The sequence below is a fragment of the Gadus macrocephalus genome, chromosome 2 (assembly GCF_031168955.1).
Source record: "Gadus macrocephalus chromosome 2, ASM3116895v1".
In the NCBI taxonomy this organism is placed as follows: domain Eukaryota; kingdom Metazoa; phylum Chordata; class Actinopteri; order Gadiformes; family Gadidae; genus Gadus; species Gadus macrocephalus.
Genome location: NC_082383.1, coordinates 17,501,936 through 17,525,368, shown reverse-complemented (window position 1 = coordinate 17,525,368; position 23,433 = coordinate 17,501,936). Strand labels below are relative to the sequence as shown.

General features: G+C 49.3%; 1 protein-coding gene across 3 annotated transcripts in view; it reads left to right on the top strand.

The window, feature by feature from the left end:
• The window catches only part of LOC132472817 (protein phosphatase 1 regulatory subunit 29), a 63,121-nt gene extending 40,518 nt beyond the window's left edge, over nucleotides 1-22,603 (top strand). For 2 of the 3 annotated variants that reach the window (XM_060072601.1, XM_060072614.1), the window contains exons 2-3: nucleotides 12,548-13,285; nucleotides 13,821-22,603. In XM_060072601.1, the coding sequence (XP_059928584.1) occupies nucleotides 12,932-13,285; nucleotides 13,821-16,376 (2,910 nt within the window). In that variant the 5' untranslated portion in view covers nucleotides 12,548-12,931 and the 3' untranslated portion in view covers nucleotides 16,377-22,603. The remainder of the gene's footprint in view (nucleotides 1-12,547; nucleotides 13,286-13,820) is intronic. The other variant, XR_009529192.1, reaches the window with a different exon arrangement.
• Nucleotides 22,604-23,433: the final 830 nt, after the last annotated feature.

Here is a 23,433-nt window from a genome sequence, read left to right as displayed (position 1 = left end):
CACACATCATTTCGAAACCTATGATGGGCACAAGGGCATTACCATAGCAACGGCAGGCAAATTAGTCTGATTTTAAGAATGAACGAAAGTATCCATGGCTGCAGCGATTAGTCATCCTCTTAACGAGCAGCTCCTGTCCTCGTGAGGTTTGGTGTTGGAGGCTGAGGGAGGAGGAGAGGATAGGGGAGGAGGAGAGGGAGGAGGAAAGGGAAGGGAGGAGGTGAACTCTGAGCCTCCAGTCGTCGGGGGGGGGTGGGGGGGTGGTGGGGGGGGGGGGGGGGGGGGTGGATCCTCAGAGGAAACCCAGGAGGTGAGGAGTGAGAAGGGAGGCGGAGGTGAGGGTGGTGTTACTTTTACATGCTTCATATTGGAGACGATGTGTGTAGGTGTAAACATGGCATGTTCTTGGTTTTCACTACACTTTAGACTCAAATACAAAGTGAACCTCTATATCCAAAGTGACTGACAGTTGACTCAGGGTTCAGTAGATTCAACATGTTGATCCTTTAGTAACAGGTCCTCTACACCTACAGGCCTCCTTAAGGAGGCCACCTTAAGGAGACCTACAGTTAGAGAACCCAGTAGGCCCTACTCCCCCATCCCCCTCTTCTAGTACTGGACTAGTTTGCAAGCTGGACGAATCCCAGTGGACCCCCTTGAGGTGATCAGCTCCGACCCGGAGGAACGGCTGCAGCAGCAGACCTCTCTGTCAGCGATTATTGGAGGCACACAAAAACACTGTTTACAGGCTGTGCCTTTTCCCAGCACTCCGTCTCTCACTCTCCCTCTGTACCTCTCTGTATATCTCTCTAGCAGTCTCTCTCTATCTCTCTCTCTCTCTCTCTCTCTCTCTCTCTCTCTCTCTCTCTCTCTCTCTCTCTCTCTCTCTCTCTCTCTCTCTCTCTCTCTCTCTCTCTCCTTCTCTCTCTTTCTCTCTCTCTCTCTCCCTCTCTCACCCCTATCTCCACACTCTCTACATCTCTGTATCTCTCTCTAGCGATCTCATTCTTGGTCTTTCTCTTTAAAATTAAACATTTCCTTTACTTTTGGAGGAAAGCTGACACAGAGAAACGCAGCGAGTTGTTTTTTCCTTCAGGGATCAATAGAGGCTGCAGTGAATTCCCATCGGGGCTTTGAGGAAGATTCCGGAATAGAAAACCATCCTTTGTTTTCCTCATATTTAGAAAGAGAAAGAGAGAGAGAGAGAAAAAGGCCTGTTTGACTTGTGTCTTGTTTCTCTGGTTTTAACCCGCCTTTGAACCAGAGGATCCTTTGACCACTGTATGTACACACCCACTCAATGCAACGTCTCCAATGTTTGGATATATGATAACTACTACACATCCAATAACATAACACAATCACCTCACAAATAACACAAAGTAATTTAGCTTTTGGTTTTTTAAATGATGTCCAATGTGAATTGAAATGACGCTTTTTCAGAAATGACCCAAAGTGAAATCCTCAGTGTGATGTAACTCAGACCTCCAGATATGGTTCTTCAGCTTGACCAACAGGCAGCAGAGTGGAGCTCCTAGAAGCTGCTGAGGGACTAGAACAAGTCACACATGAACCGAATGTCCTTCCCAAAGCAAACAACTGACCTCTCAACAGAATAAAAAAGGCAATGAATCATAGATGGACACCCTTATAGTTTATATCTATATGTTGCCCAAATACCTTGCATGCATATTTGTGTTTGTGTGTGCATAAGCGTATGTGTAAGCACATGCATTGGGATTTTAATATTCTTCCCTTAAGCCAAGAATGAATGGTATTGACATATTAATGGTTGACATATTTATAATTCATTTTATTGGTGATACTCTTGAATCATTATTTTGATGGCTAAATACCATGCATGATGCAATATGATTTGAACACAACACACATTTCACCCTCAGGAAATCACAGCGAGACAGACAGTTTCTCGTCATACTGGAGACGTGAAAAGAATGTTGATAGAGTTGGCCAGTTTCGTTAAAGAAAAATTAAAACTAGTTAACTATTTTAAATGGTTAAAACTGCTAGAAGTAACAGGAGGTATGGCATTTGTGATAATATCGTAGGAATAATATTGAATAATAATTCAGTGGTGCACCGATTCAACTGTTGATAACTGATTTCTATCTCTACAAATTACTTCTGCCAGCTCTCCCTCTCTGTGGTCACGTTTCCCTTCTGTCTGTTTCTCCGCCTCAGTGCTCTCATTAATAATGGATGCATAACGCTTTGTATCACTCATATGCACACACACAAACGCACACACATAGACACACACACCCACACACACACACACACACACTCAAATACAGTCACACACACACACACACACACCAACACACACACACACACACACACACACACACACACACACACACACACACACACACACGCTCAGAAACACACAAACACACGCACACACACACTCACATCAACGGAACGGAAATGGCGCCCATGAACTGTCCAACGTCGGCCCCAAGAGGTTCTTCCTCCTGGTCAGATAACTGTGATTGATGGGGGTCAGGTCTGCGATTGGCCAAGAGAGGGACAAGTGGGCGGGACTGTCAGGGGGTCATTGTTGGTTCATTGGCTGCACTGAGGCTCAGACTTTTCATTCCAGCACTCTCTATATAAACCATTTGTTCAGAGTGATAGCTTTCTGTTTATTTTATTTCCTTCTGGTGTATCTTAGAAAATAATAGAAGGGAATCGCTCCCCCCCTCTCTATCTCTCATCACCTCTCTTCTTTCCTCTCCCTCCCTCCCTCCCTCCGTCCCTCCCTCCCTCCCTCCCTCCCTCTCTCCCACCCTCCCTCCCTCCCTCTCTATCTCTCCCCACCTCTCTCTCTTCCACTCCCTCTCTCATTTACCTGTAGGCTTGCAAGTTCAATTCCTTGATGTTCCGTGACTCAATTAGGCTGCCAAATTATTCACGGCCTGCGTGGTAATAATCAGTGCATGCTCCCCCAATAACACTGCCTCGTGTAAGGTTATCTCAATGGAAACGCTCACCAATAACAACCGACGCGAGCGTACACAACGCATTGTAAAAACAGGCACACAACAACCGTGGAACAATCTCCTCTAATCTCCCAAATTAGAGGAGAAACAGCTCTTCAAAAGGTGAAGCAATAGGAACTATAGAAGAACACAGACATGCACCAACACAGACACACACAGATTCACACACAGACACACACACACACACCTCTCTCTTCCCCAGTGTGGGAGAAACAGGCGTATGGGTGGTGATGATGGTATACAGGGTGGTGATGATGCTGCTCTCCTCAGTTGACCCTGAGGTGAGCAGCATGCAGCCCGCTCTTTATCTTGCTGTAGACCAGGGGGGGTCCCGGGGGGATGGTCAGGGGTGAGTCTCAGTGGTGAGGCTCAGGGGAACCAGGACCCTGTGTAAACGGATGGAGAGATAGAGAGAGAGATGGAAAGAGACAGAGAGAGAGTGATGAATAGAGAGAGAGAGAGAGAGAGAGAGAGAGAGAGAGAGAGAGAGAGGGAGAGAGAGAGGGAGAGAGCAAAAATACGAAAATGAGAAACGACAACAAGAGAGAGCAACTGAAAGAAAGAGAGCAAGAGGGAGAAAAGGAGAGACAAACAGAAACAGATTATGTAAGAGACTGAATGGAGAGAGCAGCAGAGGGAAACCTGGAGAGAGAGAGAGAAATAGAGAGAGAGAGCGAGAGAGAGAGCGAGAGAGCGAGAGAGAGAGAGAGAGAGAGAGAGAGAGAGAGAGAGAGAGAGAGAGAGAGAGAGAGAGTGAGAGCGAGAGAGAGAGAGAGAGAGCTTTTTAATGCAAATTCCCTTTTTTATGCTAAGCTTTAGCTGCCATAAACCAGTAAAAAAAAACATCTGTCTCCAAAGGAAAAAGCCTCAGGGACATTCTCTCTGTCAGAAAGGAAGAATAGACCCCCGCGGATATAATATGGTAATAGATATTAAAATGAACAGGCAACAACAGAAACACAAAAAGTGTCTCAAAACAACAGGCACTGTCAGAATGTTGTGGATCTTTGGCTGGTTGTTACTCCAGAGGGATTGAAGAGAGACCGCTACACAGAGAGCCTCAACGCCCACAACAGATCCGAGTATCATCATCACAGGCTCTCCATAGGGGGACCCATGGTCACGAGGGCCAGAGAGAGACAGAGAGAGCCGGAGAGGGCCAGAGAGAGAGAGAGAGCATGAGAGATTCAGAGAGAGACTGAGAGGGCCAGAGAGACAGAGAGAGAGAGAGAGAGAGAGAGAGAGAGAGAGAGAGAGAGAGAGAGAGAGAGAGAGAGGGAGAGAGAGAGAGAGAGAGAGCCAGAGAGAGCCAGAAAGAGACGGAGAGAGAGAGGGCCAGACAGGGCCAGACAGGGCCAGAGAGAGAGAGGGCCAGACAGGGCCAGATAGGGCCAGAGAGAGAGAGAGAGAGAGAGAGAGAGAGAGAGAGAGAGAGAGAGAGGGGGGGGGGGGGGGTGGTGTGTAGGAGGGGGTGGTGGTGGTGCTGTGGAGGGGTGGAGGGGGTAAAGATGGTGGAAGGGGTGAAGTAGTGGATAAAAGAGGGGGGTAGAGGGATCTTGAGGGATGGAGGTTTGGTGGAAGGGCAAGGAGGGTGCGAGAGGTGGAGAGGGGTGGTGTGGAGGAGGAGGAGTGGGTAGAGGAGGGCGGTGTAGATGGTGGTGTGATAGGGACGGGGGTATGCAGAGAAATAGGTTGAAAAGATCTTCAGAAGACGATAGTGGCGGATCAATTATAGATCAAATCTGCGACAGGTCGTTAGAAACACGTGTCTCCTCTCCCGTCTTCACAGCCCTCTTCCTCCTCCTCCGCCTCCCCCTCCTCCTTCTCTCCTTTGAATCCTTCATCTTCCTCAGTATCTGATCTTCACTCCGTTCTCTGGTGTCACGACTCGGTGACCCAGCTCCCTGTTCACTGTCTTCCTGAGAGAGAGAGAGAGAGAGAGAGAGAGAGAGAGAGAGAGAGAGAGAGAGAGAGAGAGAGAGAGAGAGAGAGAGAGAGGCAGAGAACCGGACCTCAGCCTCTAACCCCTCTCTCGTTAGCAGGCTCTTCTCTCTCTCTCTCTCTCTCCCCCCTGTCCTCCACCCTTCTCTCTCACGCACACATACACACATTACACCCTACACAAATACACACGCACACACACACACACACACACACACACACACACACACACACACACACACACACACACACACACACACACACACACACACACACACACACACACACACACACACAAATACATCACTCTGCTAGTGTAGTACTAAACTCCGCCCAGTTGACAGCAGAGATAAGAAGAGAGCTGCAGCCGTCCGACGCCGCACTGCAGGTCTCTCTCTCTCTTTCTCTCTCTCTCTCTCTGTCTCTCTCTCTCCGTCTCTCCGTCTCTCCCTCTCTCCCTCTCTCTGTCTCTCTCTGTCGCTTATGCTTTGAGATCTGTCTCCTGCTCTTACTGTCTCTCTTTCGCTTTAATCCACACACACACACACACACACACACACACACACACACACACACACACACACACACACACACACACACACACACACACACACACACACGGGACTAGTACTCTCTGTCTCTCTGTCTCTCTGTGTCTCTCTCTCTCTCTCTCTCTCTCTCTCTCTCTCTCTCTCTCTCTCTCTCTCTCTCTCTCCCACGGTTTGGATCTCAGCTGAGGACTCCTGGGTCTGGAAGTTCCTCTTTAATCCTCGTGTGAAGTGGAGGGGAGAGATAGGGGTCTCTGTCCCCCCCCCCGATTCTCTGAGGCTGGGGGGAGACTTCCGGAACAAACCCATAGGAGACGTCGGGAGTAACAAGATGGAGGGGGTGAGTGGGGGGAGAGTGGCGGAGGGAGGGGGAGGGGGAGGAGGGAGGGGGAGAGGTAACATCATGAGGCCGGAGGATGGTTTGTCAGGAGTCTGAGTTCGCCACAAAATGGCCCCTTCGGTGGTGCTGTGTACATTGTTCACGTGCACACACATACGCATGTGCACGGGCACACACACACAGGCAATAACCCTCACATTACTGGATCTTGACAGCTATTCTCTGTAACTGTTAACTTTATCGTTATCCTCAGTAACAGCAGTTACCATAGCAACGACCCCATCCTCCCAGCTCCCTGACCCACTGGGTTTGATGGGGTTGTTTCTCAGATTCTTCTGATCCCACCTTCCAGAAGTGTCAGCTTCTCGTATTCCCCTGGTCTCGATTCACCACAGTATTCACATTAGATCTGTTCTGGATTCTGTTCTGACACCTGATTGAGTTGTATTTTTCCCAAAAGGTACTGTGTTAAATATTCCTTATTTCTGCTTTCCCTCCGAAACCCCCACCTCTCCCCCCTGTGGCCCACGGGCCTTAAGAACCGTTGGAACTCGTCTGTAAAGACGGTTCAGTTCCCGCTCCGCCTAAAGTCGTCTCCTGGGCTCACTGGAGGCCCAAAGGGTGGATACTCCACCAGCTAGAGCGAGTCTGTAGAGCATCATGGAGAATGAGGAGGGCGTAGGTCCAGTGAAACACTCACTTCTGTCAGGAACTACGTTACTAAACATTTGGTAGAGGAAGCAAAATCATTTAGTCATTTCCTATTTAAGGAATCGCTGATCTGTGGCTCCGAATCTGCCTTCCCATTTGAGGAGCGAGTCAACAGGACCCATCCACCTGTCCAGGCGGTTTGTGGTCGCCTGGGATCAGCAGAACGCCAGCAGAACTGACTGCTTTGTGGAGAGACCACCAGTGATAAGGAACACTCAACCGTGTATTATTAGCCGGCAGGCAGGAGAGAAAAGATTCACATAAGGAATCCCACCCACACCTCATGAAGAGGCATTACTGCTTGCCAATTTCAGTCCATTTTTTTATGCTGTTTGGCAATATCTCTGCAGATACCAGTGCCAACAATTTGAATGACATTGGGCTGAATGGTTGAGAATTTAGATGGTAGATGGCATCAAAATGCAATTGATGCCGATGCAAGGATATTTTTTTATCGAAATGGAAAGAGAATATTTGCATTAATTAGCATTGTAATTTCATAATTAAAGTATCCAATTTTAATCCCTGCATTTACTTATATTGCACTTTTTGTGCCAGGCAGCAAAACCAAGGAAGGCTTTACAAGGAACATTTGAGTACAATCTAAGTCTAACTAAGTTTAGAATCAGGAGAGTAACCAGGTAAACACCAGAGATCTGACTACTGCACTGATTCTGTAAACCAAACAGCTGGCCTACAGTCAGGTGGGAAATGAAGTCCACACATTGTTCCCTGATTCTATAGACTAGGCTCTAGATTGGAATGCACTTAAGAGTCTACCACAAATCGTGAGTTTATAACTTCTTTCCTTAGTTTCAGAACTCAGCAGTTTTAGGAAGTACACACATAGAGGGGTGTTCCCACACACTACCTCAGCCTGGTGTCTAATTGGTGATGACTGATGATGGTGCAGTCCTAATCCACTAAAACCTCAGAACAGCCTATCAGAACTGCCTCTCAGAACAGCCTCTCAGAACAGCCTTGAAGAACAGCCTCCCAGAAAAGCCTCATTCACAGCGAAGAATTCTCCCCGAGCAATTATACATTGCTATAATCAATAATATATATATTAATATATAAATATAAATATACGTATATATATATATATGAATATATAAACACATACACAAACACACTTACCTTCCCTCATATTGAATGCGTTGCTCGAAGGCACTTGGGCAGAGCAGCCCAGCCTGACCCGGTGGTGGCGTGCCTGGTTGCCACCTGGGCGTTGAGAGAGTGGCCCCTCAGGTGAGGCGGCGGCTGCGTCCCTCCCCCTCCCCCCCTGTGTGTGTTATGTAATGTCGAGCCAGGGTCTCCCCAGCATGAGTAACAAACCGCAAAACATCCTAATTATGTAATAATAGCTTTGACAAGTCACACACACTAAGCCACCCACACACACACCCACACAAACACACACACACACACACACACACACACACACACACACACACACACACACACACACACACACACACTCACACACAGACCCACACACACACACACACAGGGGGGGGGCAGACCCACACACCCCTGACCCCCGGGGCTTCAGTATGTGGAGCTGCAAATGAGAGCAAGTCTCCAGTGGCCGCTTGACAAGTGAGGCAGCAGCCTGGGATGGGTGTGTGTGTGTGTGTGTGTGTGTGTGTGTGTGTGTGTGTGTGTGTGTGTGCGCCTGACTGGCAGTGTGTGTGTGTGTGTGTGTGTGTGTGTGTGTGTGTGTGTGTGTGTGTGCCTGACTGGCAGTGTGTGTGTGTGTGTGTGTGTGTGTGTTTGTGTGTGAGCGGTATCTAAGTGGCTATGTGTGTGTGTGAGTGTGCGCCTAAGTGCAGTGTGTGTGTGTGTTTGTGTATGTGTGTGAAAGAGAGAGAGAGAGAGAGAGAGAGAGAGAGAGAGAGAGAGAGAGAGAGAGAGGGAGAGGGAGAGGGAGAGGGAGAGAGAGAGATGGAAAATTGCAGATAGAGATGTAGTGAGAGAGAACAGAGATGGAGAGAGAGAGACAGATAGAGATGGAGAGAGAGAGAAAGATAGAGATGGAGAGAGAGAGACAGATAGAGATGGAGAGAGAGAGACGGATAGAGATGGAGGGAGGGAACAGACCAAGATGGAGAACGGGACGGAGATGGAATGAAGAGAGGAGATGCAGTTTAGGTTTAGGAACTGAGACAATGAGAAGGAACAACAGAGAGAGGAAGGAGAGGGACTTAGAGCAGCAAAGATTGTATTGGATGTAAATGAGAATCAAGAGGAGTGAGACATACATAGTTTTTAAACTGCCAAATACGACCGTCTTATACTCGCCTTTCTTCCGGCATGGTCCGCGTGTTTACACTCACCAAGGTAATATACTGGCTTGATTTCGGACCCAAATTTCCCCTTCTCGAATCCCATTTGGCGTTTTATTTTCATGTAAATGACATTAGACGGCTTCGCGGTACCAGGGGCGGGACATGCGTAGAGGTGTTTCTGCGTTGTCTCTACAACTGAGACAATGACTTCATCTGTGTGTGTGTGTGTGTGTGTGTGTGTGTGTGTGTGTGTGTGTGTGTGTGTGTGTATGTGTGTGTGTGTGTGTGTGTGTGTGTGTGTGTGTGTGTGTGTGTGTGTGTGTGTGTGTGTGTGGGGGGGCTGGGGCTGACAAGGGCCATGTAGATACGCTCTGAAACAAGCTGTCCCCTGTAATAAGGTTAACGTTAACGTTGGCCCGGTGTTCCGCCCCCCCCCCCCCCCCAGATAAACCCCTCGGCCTCAGAAACATCCAGAGGATCATGGACTACTTTCCCACTTCTGAGGCCCTCAATGCGGTCCTGCAGCAATGAGAGAGGAGGAAGGAGGGGAGGAACTGGAGCATGTTCTTGGTGGAACCCTCAAGGGGAAACAAAGTAGGATGGAGTGGAATGAGTTCTGTGGCTTCGGCAGAAGGAGAGGCACAAAGTTTGGGTTTAGAGTGAGGAGTCATCAGGGGGCTCCGTGGACTCAGAGATGGATGTGTTTACGGCTGTTTGGAGCGTTTAGACGGACCGGGCAGCGGTAGTGGAGGAGAGGAGATGTGAAGGTGAAGAAGGACGAGGATTCAGGGAGCCACTAAGTGACGGCCGATGGGGAGAAGATAAAATATATATATATATATATATGTATATATATATACATATATATATATATAAAGATATCTATAGACTGCTATTCTGCCAACATGACCTGTTGTTTCCCAGAGGACTGGTGTGTGTCCCTGCTGTCCCTGTGGCTCAGAATTCTGCAATTAGTGAAGCATACAAGAAACAGTTGGTGTGGATTGGAGTGAGAGGCTCAGTGTGTGTGTGCGTGTGTTCCTGTGTGTGTGTGTGTGTGTGTGTGTGTGTGTGTGTGTGTGTGTGTGTGTGTGTGTGTCTGTGTGTGTGTGTGTGTGTGTACGTGTGTTTGTGTTTGCACATTGGATTGGTCTGTGTATGTGTTTACGTATTAAGTGTGTATCTCTCGGTATGTTAAGATTGTGTGTGTGTGCTTGTGTGCAATGGAAACGTGTGTGTGTATGTATGTGCGCGTGTGTGTGTGTGTGTGTGTGTGTGTGTGTGAATGTGTGTGTGTGTGTGTGTGTGTGTGTGTGTGTGTGTGTGTGTGTGTGTGTGTGTGTGTGTGTGTGTGTGTGTGGGTGAATGTGTGTGTGTCAGTGGAGGCTTCTATAAGACTACAGGTGAAGCAGTGCTTCACAAAAACAGTAAAAAAATAATAATAAAAAAAAATCTTACAATAATCCCATTTTCAGTGCTTTGAAACAGAAATACAGTCACTAAAACGAGCTGTTTTCCTGAAATCAATTCTGTGATTGACAACAGCGCCACCCGCGGTGGAACAGATAATTACAGTGAATCACACTTTCCTTTTGCTTCACCACCATTCCCATTGAATTCAATGTAAATCGAGCGTGCGTGTGTGTGTGTGTGTGTGTGTGCGTGTGTGTGCGTGTGTGTGTGTGTGTGTGTGTGTGTGTGTGTGTGTGTGTGTGTGTGTGTGTGTGTGTGTGTGTGTGTGTGTGTGTGTATGTATGTGTGTGTGTGTTTGTGTGTGTTGTTTTGCCACCAAAATTGAATGCAGGCACGCGGGGCTCGGGCTGCTAACACAAAAACAGCAACAGGCAGTTAATATCCTCCTCATGTGAACCGATGACTGCCACTCAAATGAAGTGCAGATAGTAGGGGGGGAGGGAGGGAGGGAGGAGGGGCTTAGTTCTCCATGACAACAGGCCGTCCGTGGGGATGTGCCGCCGGCAGTAGGCGGGTCATTAAGGTGCTGCTCAGCAGGCGGAGGAGAGCAGAACCTCTGGTGGTGCCCAGGGGCGGAGGAGGAGGAGGGGCAGGTGGAGGAGATGGTGACAGGTGGTGTCAGGTGGAGCAGAGTGATGGACAGACGGGGACAGGTGGAGGTGGAGCAGAGTGATGGACAGACGGTGACAGGTGGAGGTGGAGCAGAGTGCTGGACAGACCGTTGACAGGTGGAGGTTGAGCAGAGTGATGGACAGACGGGTGACAGGTGGAGGTTGAGCAGAGTGATGGACAGATGGGTGACAGGTGGAGGTGGAGCAGAGTGATGGGTGCTGGAGTCTGGGTCTGGAGAACCCAGTTGGACAGTGGTTAATGGGGGGCGGGTGATATGTGTTCACTCTGTGGCCCAGCCTGGCTGAGTGTACATCTGTGACGGGCTGACATCCCGTCAGCCAGCTAGCCATTAATTGTACTTAAAGCTGCTTGTGCGTGTTAGAGGACTGCCCATTATAATCCTTTAAACACTGAAATTATTACAATTATAAGAGCATTGGTGATGGTGAGTTCTGTTAAGTCCCTCTGAGATACTCTAAGTGCCCCAGGGCAGATTGGTGCCTCCCCATATCTCCTAACTGGCAAGAAGCTAGGATACGATTATACAGAATCATCTCGAAACACCTTGGCTGCTTCCTCTACTGATCCGATTGGACATGATGTTGGTGAATAGCGCTGTGTTATTGAGACTAATTTTAAAGGTGATGGTCCACAGCGCTAACGACTGAAGTAGCGTCACCTGAACTCACCCCCTGTCTCTCTGACATCTGGTTCAGAGCACTAGGGTCATTAAGGGGCTTGTGTGCACATTCATTGTTTGGGTCCAAGTACATTTACATTTAAGGCATTAAACCCTAAATGTAATCTCTCTCCAGCTTTTATCCAAAGCGACTTACAATAAGTACATTTGTCAGAAGAAAGAGAAACAACTATATATTGCAGCAAGATTCAGTAAGGATGTTCATAGAACCAAGTGCCGAGCACTAACAATTGTCTCTTCAGTCCTTACTCAAATTGGAAAAAATAAAGAATAAATAGACGGGAAAGTCATAACAGAGATACTGATCTTTCTTCCAGTTTGTTTTTCAGATTCTCTGACCTTGGTCATGCAGATGTTACATCTTTTGTGATAACGGTTAAAAAAGAGTCCTTTAGACTTATCTATTCAGTAGCTTCTGTAAGCTAAATATGATTCTTATTGGATGTGGAGAAAGGGCTTCACTTTACTGAAGCCCAACTAATGACCGTGACTTACCTCGTAAAGAAGCCCTCTGCGTTCTCAGCGGATTACAGCTCTCGTTCTACAAGTTTGACGTCTAAAAGGCTGCTTTTAAGGAATTATAGGAATCTAATCCAAAGCACACGCACATACTGTATATCTGCAGTGATCTGGCCGTCGTTCTAATGGCATGCATTTGGCCTTTTATGGATGCTTGGTTGTGATAAATATGCGCTTTGCTGTGGTGGTGTGTGCTCAACAGCAGCGTATATATAATTTATAATCCCCACGGTGCTAGATGCATTTATTGTTTCATAAATGTCATAGTTATCTGTGCAGGACTAGATCCAACATGGAGGGTCCCTTCTCTTCCTTTTCCCATGTCATGTGACTCTTCTCTGCCTGGTTCTCTTCCTGGTTGATCATGTGACTGTTCTCTTCCTCTCCAGGTTCTCCGTCAGTCCAGAGGTCTGTACTGTCCGTCCCAACGAGTCTCGCCGGGGTCTGTGGTCCACGGAGAGAGAGTATGAAGAATACGTCTGAGACGCCTCACCACTGCCCCACAGGAAGTGACACAACATGGACCCCTTGCTAATCACCACCATGACCAAAGAGCAGTGATTGCCCCCCGCCCCCCCTCGCCCCTTGTGAAAGCCCAGCCCCCATCCCTGTCGTAACCTGGTCCTAACCCCTCTCTTCGTGGGGACCCCCTCCTCGCTGCGCAATCTCCTGCCAGCAGAACGTGTTCCTCACCTACCTCCTCCTCCTTCCCCCCTCGCCACCCCCTCCACTCTCCTGCACCTCTTTTATTGTGATCTCTTCACGTAGTAATCATGCCCAACGTCCTCCCCTCCACCCGACTCCCCCCTCTCCCTTTCCTGCTCCTCCTCCCCTCTGCACTCCTCCTCCTCCTCCACCTCCCGGCGGTCAGGCCCGACTGCTGGCTGATCGAGGGGGACAAGGGCTACGTGTGGCTGGCCATCTGCAGCCAGAACCAGCCCCCCTACGAGACCATTCCGCAGCACATCAACAACACCGTGCATGACCTGCGGCTCAACGAAAACAAGCTGAAGGCCGTGCTCTTCACCTCCATGTACCGCTTCACCAACCTCACCGACCTCAACCTCACCAAGAACGAGATCAGCTACGTGGAGGACGGCGCCTTCGCCGGCCAAGCCAACCTCCAGGTGAACGACTGCTTTCAGTCAAAGAAGTAGCGTGGTGCTCTGTGATGTCAGGATGCAGGGGTTACCTCCCACTCTGTGGATATCAGCACTACATTATGATGGCGATGGACCGATAAGATTAGAGTCGTACGGTAACAGCAGAACCCGCAGCATCTCTCCATCCCCACTCATCTGTCCCTGCAGATCACTTTGTGTAATATTGCTTTGAACAGTATGCTATGTTTAATCCAATATGATGGATTTTTTTTGTAATTGTGTATTTAGCGCAAGAGCTTTTACTCACAGCGGCAAATGAATTGGTTCCATATCCACATGGGAGAACACAATAATAATAAGGGAAAACTAAATAAATACATTTTAATAAATAATTGAACTGCCATTTTAGTCCAATTGATTTAGTGCCAGAAACCGCTTCAGTAAGCTTGAGTTGGGGAACTGTTGATGAAACATCCAAATCCCCAAGGGGCAGGAGACACTGCTCTTAGTATTCACTCAGTAGGTTGTTCCAGTGAATAAACCCCTCTATCTTCTCCAGGTCCTTCAGCTGGGCTACAACAAGTTGACCAACCTGACGGAGGGCATGATGAGAGGCCTGGGCCGCATGCAGTGCCTCTTCCTCCAGCACAACCTAGTCGAGGTCATCGCCAGCAATGCATTCTGGGAGTGCCCCAGCCTCAGCAGCATCGACCTGTCGTCCAACAAGTTGGCGCGCATTGATCCCTCCACCTTCACGGTGCTGAGCCGCCTGATGGTGTGTGAGCTGGCGGCCAACCCCTTCCACTGCGGCTGTGAACTCTACACCTTCCTCACCTGGATGGAGTCCTTCAACAACGTCACCCACACGTACGACCGGCTCCAGTGCGAGACGCCCCGAGAGATGTTCGGCTACCCCTTGCTGAGTCCCATCGCCGCCGGCCACGCAGGCCGCAACGCCAAGAACATCCTGTCCTCCATCTGCAGGGATGGGATGTACATCCCAGGCATGACCTCCCTGCCCCCTGACCTGGACGGGGCGTCCGGGATGGGGATGGAGATGTTCGGTGGCATGGGGCCGTACCACCAGCCCACCACCTCCTCCGGCGAGCACGGCTTCACGCCCACAATAAAGCTCCACCACGTGTCTCTGTCCTCCGCCTCCATCCTGGTGCAGATCCCACGGCCCTTCAGCAAGATGTACATCCTAACGCAGTACAACCACACCTACGTGTCGGATGTGATGAACCTGAAGAACAAGAAGGAGCTGATCACACTGGACAAGCTCAAGTCGCACACAAACTACACCTTCTGCGTGGCGTCCATCCGCAACTCCCAGCGCTACAACCACACCTGTCTGGAGTTCGCCACACGGGCGCAGAAACAAGACGAGCTGCTGCCCACGCCGTCCACCACGTCCCACTACATCATGACCATTGTCGGCTGCCTGTTCGGCATGCTCATCGTGTTAGGCTTCGTCTACTACTGCCTCCGCAAGAAACGAATGCACGACGAGAAACAGAAGTCCATATGTGTGAAGAAGACCATCCTGGAGATGCGCTATGGACCGGAGGTCGCTGCGGCGGTCGCCAACGATCCATCAGCGGTCCACAAACTCCAGGAGCAGTCCAGAGAGCACCACCAGTACCAGCATCACCACGGGGGGAAGCTGCCCATGTCCGCCTCCTCCAGTTCGGGCATGCTCCACTCGGCCAACACTAGCACCTCCAGACTCTCGTCCATCCCCCAGGTGGAGAAGATGTCAACAGCCTTCTCCGACGCCATGCTCACAAGCAAAGGGAACTACATGGACGTCCGCAGCGGGGCGGCGGGGATGGACCGCGTCGGGGACGGAGGCCTCAGCCGGCTGAGGGATGACGACGGCAATGCCACCGACATCGGCGAGGACTCCGACGACGACGGGCGGGGCTCCGCCTCGGAGATCTCCACCATCGCCATGGAGGTGGACAAGGTCAACCAGATCATCAACAACTGCATCGACGCCCTGAAGCTGGATGCGGCGGCGGTGGCGGCGGCCGGGGCCTCGGCCAACCACACGTCTTCCCCCACCTCCCCGCCGCCGACCAGCACTTCCTCCTTGACGCGGGGCATGATCCCCCTGTCCCAGGTCGTCACGGACACCTGCCAGGGGAACCCCTCCAGCAAGGCGCCCCTCCCTGCCCCCCTCCCAGCATTCAGCGTCCCTCTCTCTGAGCGTCCCGGGATCAGCGGCGGGGGATTCGTGGTCACCCCGCCGTACCGTCCCCCTCCCCCGGCCAGCGCCGTGCGGCCCATCCAGCGGCAGATGAGCGCGGACGCGGCGGTGGTGATGGTCAACGCCGTGAAGAAGCAGTGCAGCACCACCTCCTGCGGCTCCGTAGGGAGGGACCGGGAGCGCGGTGGGGCCCGTGTGTACAGCCTGGACGTCCCTGAGCCACGGAGCCCCGACGCCTGCGGCCAGCAGCAGCAGTACCCGGAGCGGGCCAGTCCAGTGGGCTGCGGGGAGCCCCAGGAGAGGCTTCCACTGGTAGGGGGTGGCAGCTTCAACGGAGGGGGTGGTGGTGGGTGCGACAGTGGTGGTCTTGGTGCCCAACATCAGGACAAACAGAAGCATCAGCACCATCAGCAGAAACAACAACAACAGCAACAGCAGCAGCAACAAAAGCAACAACAACAACAACAACAACAACAACAACAGCAGCAGCAGCAGCAGCAGCAGGAGCAGCTGGAGGTGCAGCAGGACTACCACTGTTCGGAGCACCGCCACTCCGTCCCGGCCCTCTACTATGAGGGCTCCCACCAGGGCTCCCCGGCCCAGAGGGTCTCCTTCTTGAAGCCCCTGACCCGGGCCCGCCGGGACGCCGCCTCCTATTCCCAGCTCTCCCCGGCTCGCCACCACTCCAGCTACTCCGGCTACTCTTCCAGCCCGGAATACTCCTCTGAGAGCTCCCTGCGGATCTGGGAGCGCTTCCGCCCGTACCGCAAGGGCCACCGCGACGAGTCCTGCTACGTGACGGCTGGCAACGCCCTCCGCAAGAAGGTGCAGTTCGCCAAGGGTGAGGACCTCCATGACATCCTGGACTACTGGAAGGGGGTCTCAGCGCAGCAGAAGCTGTAAGCGGCCGCCGGGAGGAAGAACCATGTCCCTGATCGGTAGACGATCACGTCCCTGACACGGCAAGGCCGGCCAGCCGTGGGCATCACCGGTGAAGGAGGAGGCAAATTTTTATCTTTGAATTTCTTGGCATGAGATGTCCTGGATTGAACACGGAGGGTGTGGAGGGAGGAGCTCTGACTTTTACGTTTGTGTGAGAAACATTCCAGCGCTTCATTTTACACCTTGGTTTCGAGAGGCGTTTTGGATTTCTGTCCTTCAGCGATCCGCCAGTGAGGGTGGTGGGTGTTATTTTTGGCACTCTTTAATTAGTGCACAGTACAAAGTGCACATAGGGAGCGCACTATTTGGAAAATCTCTCTCAGTGCCATCTTAATTGCAAACCATAGAGCGGAATAGCTTAATGTGTATGTGTTCTTGTGTGTGTGTGTGTGTGTGTGTGTGTGTGTGTGTGTGTGTGTGTGTGTGTGTGTGTGTGTGTGTGTGTGTGTGTGTCTGTGTGTGTGTCCACACTCATACATGGTTCATCCAACCGTATGACTTTGCATTGCTTTACTCAGAATCCCATCCACTGGGGGTCTGTGTTCATTTATTCCTTCAGGGCCACCATACATGTAATAGGATAACACACAAGCACTAGAAAGAACCATGACCCAATTATAAAACCGCAAGAGAAAGAAATAACTAGTCACATGTTATAAACTGAAAACAGGATAGAGGTAGAGATATGAACGTTTTGGTCCAGCAGTGATAAATATATCAAGTAGATCAATGAGAGCATTCAAGGAGAATGCAACAACAACTAAATCAATTTGAGAACAGCAGTAGCAGTGCACTCCAAATCCTTTTGTCCTGCTCGATGCGATGCAGACTCTACACAAATTTGTGCACTAATGTCCACAGCCATGCGTTGTAGAATCGATTACGTTCCAAGAACCTTTGCCTAAGCTTTGCACTCAGAGAACAAGAGTGTGCGCTCTAAACTCTAATGGGAAGAGAAATGAGTTGGAGTTACTATTACTGCAGCCTGCTTGTACAACCTAATGCCATTACCTTCTGCTGGGGTCAAATAGGTCCATAATGATGGCCTAAGATGGTTGTGCAGATGTCTAGACTTATAACAACACATTAATGTTGATATGATAGTAAAAGTGCACCGTAAAGATTAGGGTGCATTCCTCATGGTATGTGGCAGATGATTGCCTCCAGTCCTCTTCCTTAATACCCAGTCCGCCCATCAGCTCATGTATCCCTGTTGGGAGCTTGGCACTGGTCCTGCTCGATTAATCGTTATTACAACCAGTCCAGGCTGGAGATGTCTCTGCCAGCGGATTTGACATCGCTCACAGCTCTGGTCACAACAGAGCGTCACTGCGATGAAGAGGCTTGACACTAATTGTGAATGACCGTTATGAAGTGTCTCCTGAATGACAGATACAGCTGCCATGTGACGCCCCCTCCTAGACTTCTGTGTTCTGTGTCTGCCCACCACTTCACCTTATTCAATTATCTTTGATCCCAATCACATATGACACCTCGTCCATGTGTGTGTTGTTTGATTCAGTGTTTGTCCACCTTTAGGTAAGAGCACCTTAAGGTGCCGTCCGATGAACTCCATGGAAGATACGTAGGCTTTCCATTCCTACTGCATCACAGCCTCCCCATGCATCCCCCCCTGTTCCCTGTCCGTCACTGTGTCTTCTATCGGAGGTTTGATAAGTTTCCAATGGACGCTCCAGTGGACGTACGACTGCCACGCTGTGTTCCCTGGACTCAGGAGACTGACACGGGTCCGTCTGTCCGTCTGTCAGGCCTCCAAGTGGAGGCTGACCCTGTCCCGGCTGTGGGGCCCCCCACCCTGCCACCTGCTGCTCTCCAAAGCAGGAAGCGATAACGCGCTACATGTGTGAAAACGTAATCAAAAATAAAAGATCTCCCACCCATCAGGGGGGCCCCCGAGAACTCAGAGAGGGCCTCGCTGCAGGAGGTGGGGAACCCGGTACTAAGAGAGGCTCTCGCTCCAGGAGGTGGGGAACCCGGTACTCAGTGGCTCTCGCTCTAACAGGTGGGGAACCCGGTACTCACAGAGGATCTCGCTGCAGTAGGTGGGGCGGGTCAGACCGCAACGGACTGAAATCTGGAAAGAGGAGAAGAAGAAGGAATATCTCTCGCTGTGAGTTTTTTGTTTTTTTAAGGAACCTTGGAATTTACGAAGGACTGTGGACTGATTTCCAGACGCTGGAGGGAGTGTATGTTAGAGGACCCTCGCGAGGCGTCTGTGAAGTAGTTATTAATAGCATGAGAGCATTTATTTCCTTTTTTTATGACCTTCTCCCTATCATGTGTGAACGACTGCCATTTGAATACGCCAACCTTTAACGGTACAATGTGAGACAAAGATCCAATAACATGTTTTGATTTAACGTTGGAGTGAAGGAAGGTGAATCACAAACAAATCAGTTCAGTTAGTTTTATGAGGAACAAAGACTGTAGTGTGGTTTCAGCTGCCCTGCTGCTCGCGGACCCCCATTCATCAGCATACAGCCCCTTCCCTATCGATGCCTCCGCAATCTTCCACAAATGCTCATTAGCATTTTTCCCATTGCAATGTTCTCTACCGAACACATCGTAAACATAACGTTTGCACCCAGGAGTGGCAAAGCTCACCACAAACATTAAAAAAGTTAGAATCCCGCTGACTAATTAACTACAGAGTTAGCGTAGAGTGTAGCATCTAAAATGGCTGACTGCCTGCTACAATTTAATGCATCTTCTCTAGGCATCAAAATGAGTCGAGTTTACAAAATGGAGTTTACAACACACTGGGGTCAGCACTGTCCATAAATAAAGCAATGCTTCTCATTCTGTGCACAACCTCTCAGTCACTGGCCTCCGCTCAGACCCGTGCAGCTAGCAGCCGTGCTAGGAGCTCTTGTGCATCGTGCTCATGAGATATATGCAATGCATATTCATAGTTCGGTATAACAAGGTACAAAAGAGTCACACTGTGCCTCGTGCCTCCACGTATGTTCTGCTCAGTGCGTAGGAGGCACACACAGTTCAACTGAATATGTCCCACAGAAACTAATGGCATTACATTTTGTATTCATGCTGCATTGCATGAATTTTTAATTTGCTCATGGTCAGTGGAGCTCCGTGCTGATTGGCTGTCCCCCCCCCCCCAGAGGCGGGGTTGACCCTCGGGTTGATAGGCCGTCTTCATCCCGAGTCCCCGTCGCTTGCCCAGAGCCATAAAACCGAGCAAGCTGTGAAAGCGCTGCCCGTGTGGTGTTCTGTTAACGCTGCCCATGTGGTGTTCTGTTAACGCTAACATTGCCCGTGTGGTGTTCTGTTGATACTAACATCGCCCCGTCGTGGTCGCTTTACTTCCATCTCCGGACTCTGCAGAGGGAAGTGGTCAGAGTGCGTCTCTCTGCAGAAGGAAGCCAGACTTTCTTTCTTTTAGTTTTTTTGCACCTTGTAATGCCGGCTGTAAACTCTAGAGCCATCCCAGGACTCCCATTCCCCTTCCCCTTCTCCTCTCTTATCCTCTGACCTCCTCCCCCCTCCCCTCTCCATCCCCTCTCCTCCCCCCTTCCCTCTCCTCCCCCTACCCTCTCCTCCTCTCCTCTATCCTCCCCTCTCCTCTACTCCCCCCTTCCCTCTCCTCCCCTCTCCTCTCCTCCCCTCTCCACCAGGGCTTCCCCCTGTCTTCATGGCTCCTCAAGGAAGCCATGCCAGCAGAGATATCTAACGCTTTGGAAATATGCAACACATTCCTTTACACTTTTGATGCCTAGGTATTTAGAAGGGCTGCTGGTCGAGGGTGCAGATCTCCTCAGATGTTCAGGGCCATAGTGGTAGTAGGAGTACCAGTGGATTGAGTGGAAGCTGTTGAGAGATTACCAACAAGAAGAGATCAATGAGTGAGAGAGAGGATGTAGGGGGAGGGGGAGTAAGATGTTAGAGAGGGAGGTAGGCAGGGTGTGGAGGGATCGAGGTGAGGTTGGAAGAGAGAGATGGAGAAGAGGTTTCCTGACATTTACGGCGGCCGGTCAGGTCAAACAACCTTCACAGTGGAACAGTTTTTCTTGTGTCTGTTCCAGAAGGCCACTTCACTCTTCGTCTGTATTTATATAAGTCTATGTTAATATGGTTCATATGATGTTAATGGCCGGCCACGGCCATTAAAGTATTCATAAGTACCTATGTTATGATGTCTGCCCTGAATGACCTTTTACAAAACGAACAAAACGTCCAAATACTAAATCAGTAAAAATGTCATGCCATGCTCACGCAACCAACCCCCCCCCCCCCCAGACACACACAGACAATCTGAAAGGACATATGCTTGTAGGTCTCTCCAGAGTGTTTCATGGCTGAATAATTACCCTGACTGCACCGCCCCCCCCCCCCCCCCCCCCCCCCCTTACACACACAGACACAATAAGCTAAATTAGCGTGAATAATAAGGCCTCTCTCATCCCTCGTCTTTAGCAGAGCTCCCTTGTAGCGCTGACAGCAGAACCCTGGATCAGTAATTCCCTGTCCTCCTTTCTTCTGCTCGTACATTATGGCATCCGTTAGTCAATGGTAAGGCTGGAAGCTCTCTGGCTGTGGGTCCACATTGAACTCATGTTGCGCGTCGACTAATACCTGCTGTTCGGCATCGCGGCCTCAGATGATAGATGGATAGATAGATAGATGGGTAGATAAATAGATAGATAGATAGATAGATAGATAGATAGATAGATAGATAGATAGATAGATAGATAGATAGATAGATAGATAGATAGATCGATAACAACTTTATTAATCCCCCGAGGGGAACTTCCTTTGTTACTGCAGCAGTGGAAAACACAGGATAAGATATGATACAAAAAAAAGTACTAATGAAAACCAAATACTAAAGTAAAGACAAACAAAAATCGGGCAAAACCGGTATAAAACATTTAAATTATAAAGTGTAAATTATAATTATGACATAAAAATGTAAATTATAACACTGATAGAAGTGGCCTTCTATCAGTAAGTGGATCAGTGAGATGTGTTCTGGGATGTGGCCATGAGGAGTTGGTTGATTCACCATACGTTTGAAATGCTGACTTCCCCGGTCGGGCCGACCCCTCTCCCACTAAGCCGACGTGTCACTCTAAGTGTTAGTTAGTCCTCCTCGTCGTTGTACTACCAGGAGAGCATTAGGAGGCTGAGGAGGGCCTGAACCAAAGCAAAGACAATGTGTTAGGAGAGGAACTGGAGCTAATAACACGAGGGTCCACCCGTGGGAGAGCAGCACTATGAGTGATCATGGTCAGGCCAGGCCGCTGTGGAGCTGGACTAGCAGACAGTCGTCTGAGTGAACTCCAGCTGTCTTTCCCTCTCAGTCTTAGTCCTCCTGATGCCAGCAGCGGAACAGAGTGGAGGAGGTTTGGGCTTTGATGCTCTTCTCCATTTAGCGGTTTTGTTTTAGCGATGCATGACGTAGTGGCAGTAAGTTATTTTTAATTTTCACCTGATATGCAATGTCTCTTTCAAGCTCAGATATCTCCCTACTAAAAGATGTTAACGCCATCACAAACATATCAATGTTTTTATAACCCGAGCAGCAGAGCAGCTGAACGAGGCCATGTTGGTCGAAGAGTAGGGCTCTGGATTGACCACAAGAACTACTTTTCCAATCGAGTAACGTTATGAACATTAACATTATGTTTTCGTCATTTTGTTATGTTTGCACAATATGCATAGGCTCCGTGTCGTCATGGGAGGGCTTGCGAAGACAGGAAGTGATTTAAAGTATCTGTGAAATATCTGTGAATTTTGTACACTGGAAAAAATAATGAAATGTTAAAAAACAGTGAATATTTTATACGGAGCCTTGTTGATGTTTGTGTGTTTCTTAAGTTTTGGTTGAATGTTTTCTCTTTTTGTTATAGTGTGTGTGCGAGTGTGTTTGCGTGAGCGTGTGTTTGTTTGTTTGTATGTGTGTGTGCTTTTATTTTGAGGGGGGTGAGGGGGGCTGTTATGGGGAATATATGGTGTGGATTTTATTACTTGCAATGATCTATGTCCTAAAGGTTTAAGAGCAGAGAAAGCTTAAAATAGTGAAGTCCATCAACAGACAAAAGTGTTATATTTGCATGACTCCTTGTATTTTTTGAGAGATGAAAATATATTGTTGTGTAAAAAACTGAGTGGATGTACATTGAAAATATAACTCTTCTTACAGTTTAGGTTTTACGTTTTTTCTTTGATTTCCTGTGGAGTTTCCTATTGTTTTACCTCGAACATAAATAACCTAAATGAACAAGCAAACAAAAGTCATCACATGCAGAACAATGTTAGATGGAAGACTTCACACTGCGACAGAGTTAACCATAGAGAGGGACCACAGAAACACACATACCTGCGCACATAAACACACACATGCACACATACATACATGCCTATACACACACACGCACACCCATCAACACACGCACACACGGGCGAGCGCACACACACACACACACCCTCCCACCCACCAGTCCCAGGAGCCATGACTCCTCTATCTCTCTGGGTATTAGAGGAATTGGTGATCGACAGCCAGCGGCCATCTTGTTCTTAATGCCTGCTTGATGGGTCCTGATCCAGACGTCAGCGTTCAGGTTGAGGTCCATGGGGGCCGATGGGGCCCCTGTACCCCAGGGCTTTAAACAAACCCCAATCCTTCAGTGAGGAGGCCCCAGCCCATCAGTATGCCCTGACCCGGTCAGGAACGATGTGACATCATGGGCTCTACCGGAATATATACAGTATATATAAAAAATATATAGATAATATATGCATAATAAATCAAAATACACAGAAAATAAATATTATTTATGGCCCCACAAAAGTTCCTATTTCGTCTAGCCTTAATTCAATATGGATTGGAAAGTAATTTGATGTCCATGATACACAAAAAGATGAGTAAGTTGAAATAAATAAATAAATAAATAATTAGTAGGAGGTCATAGAGCTGGTGTAACGTGCATATCAGAGCAGGGCCGGCCCTGACCAATTTGGCGCCCTAGGCAAGATT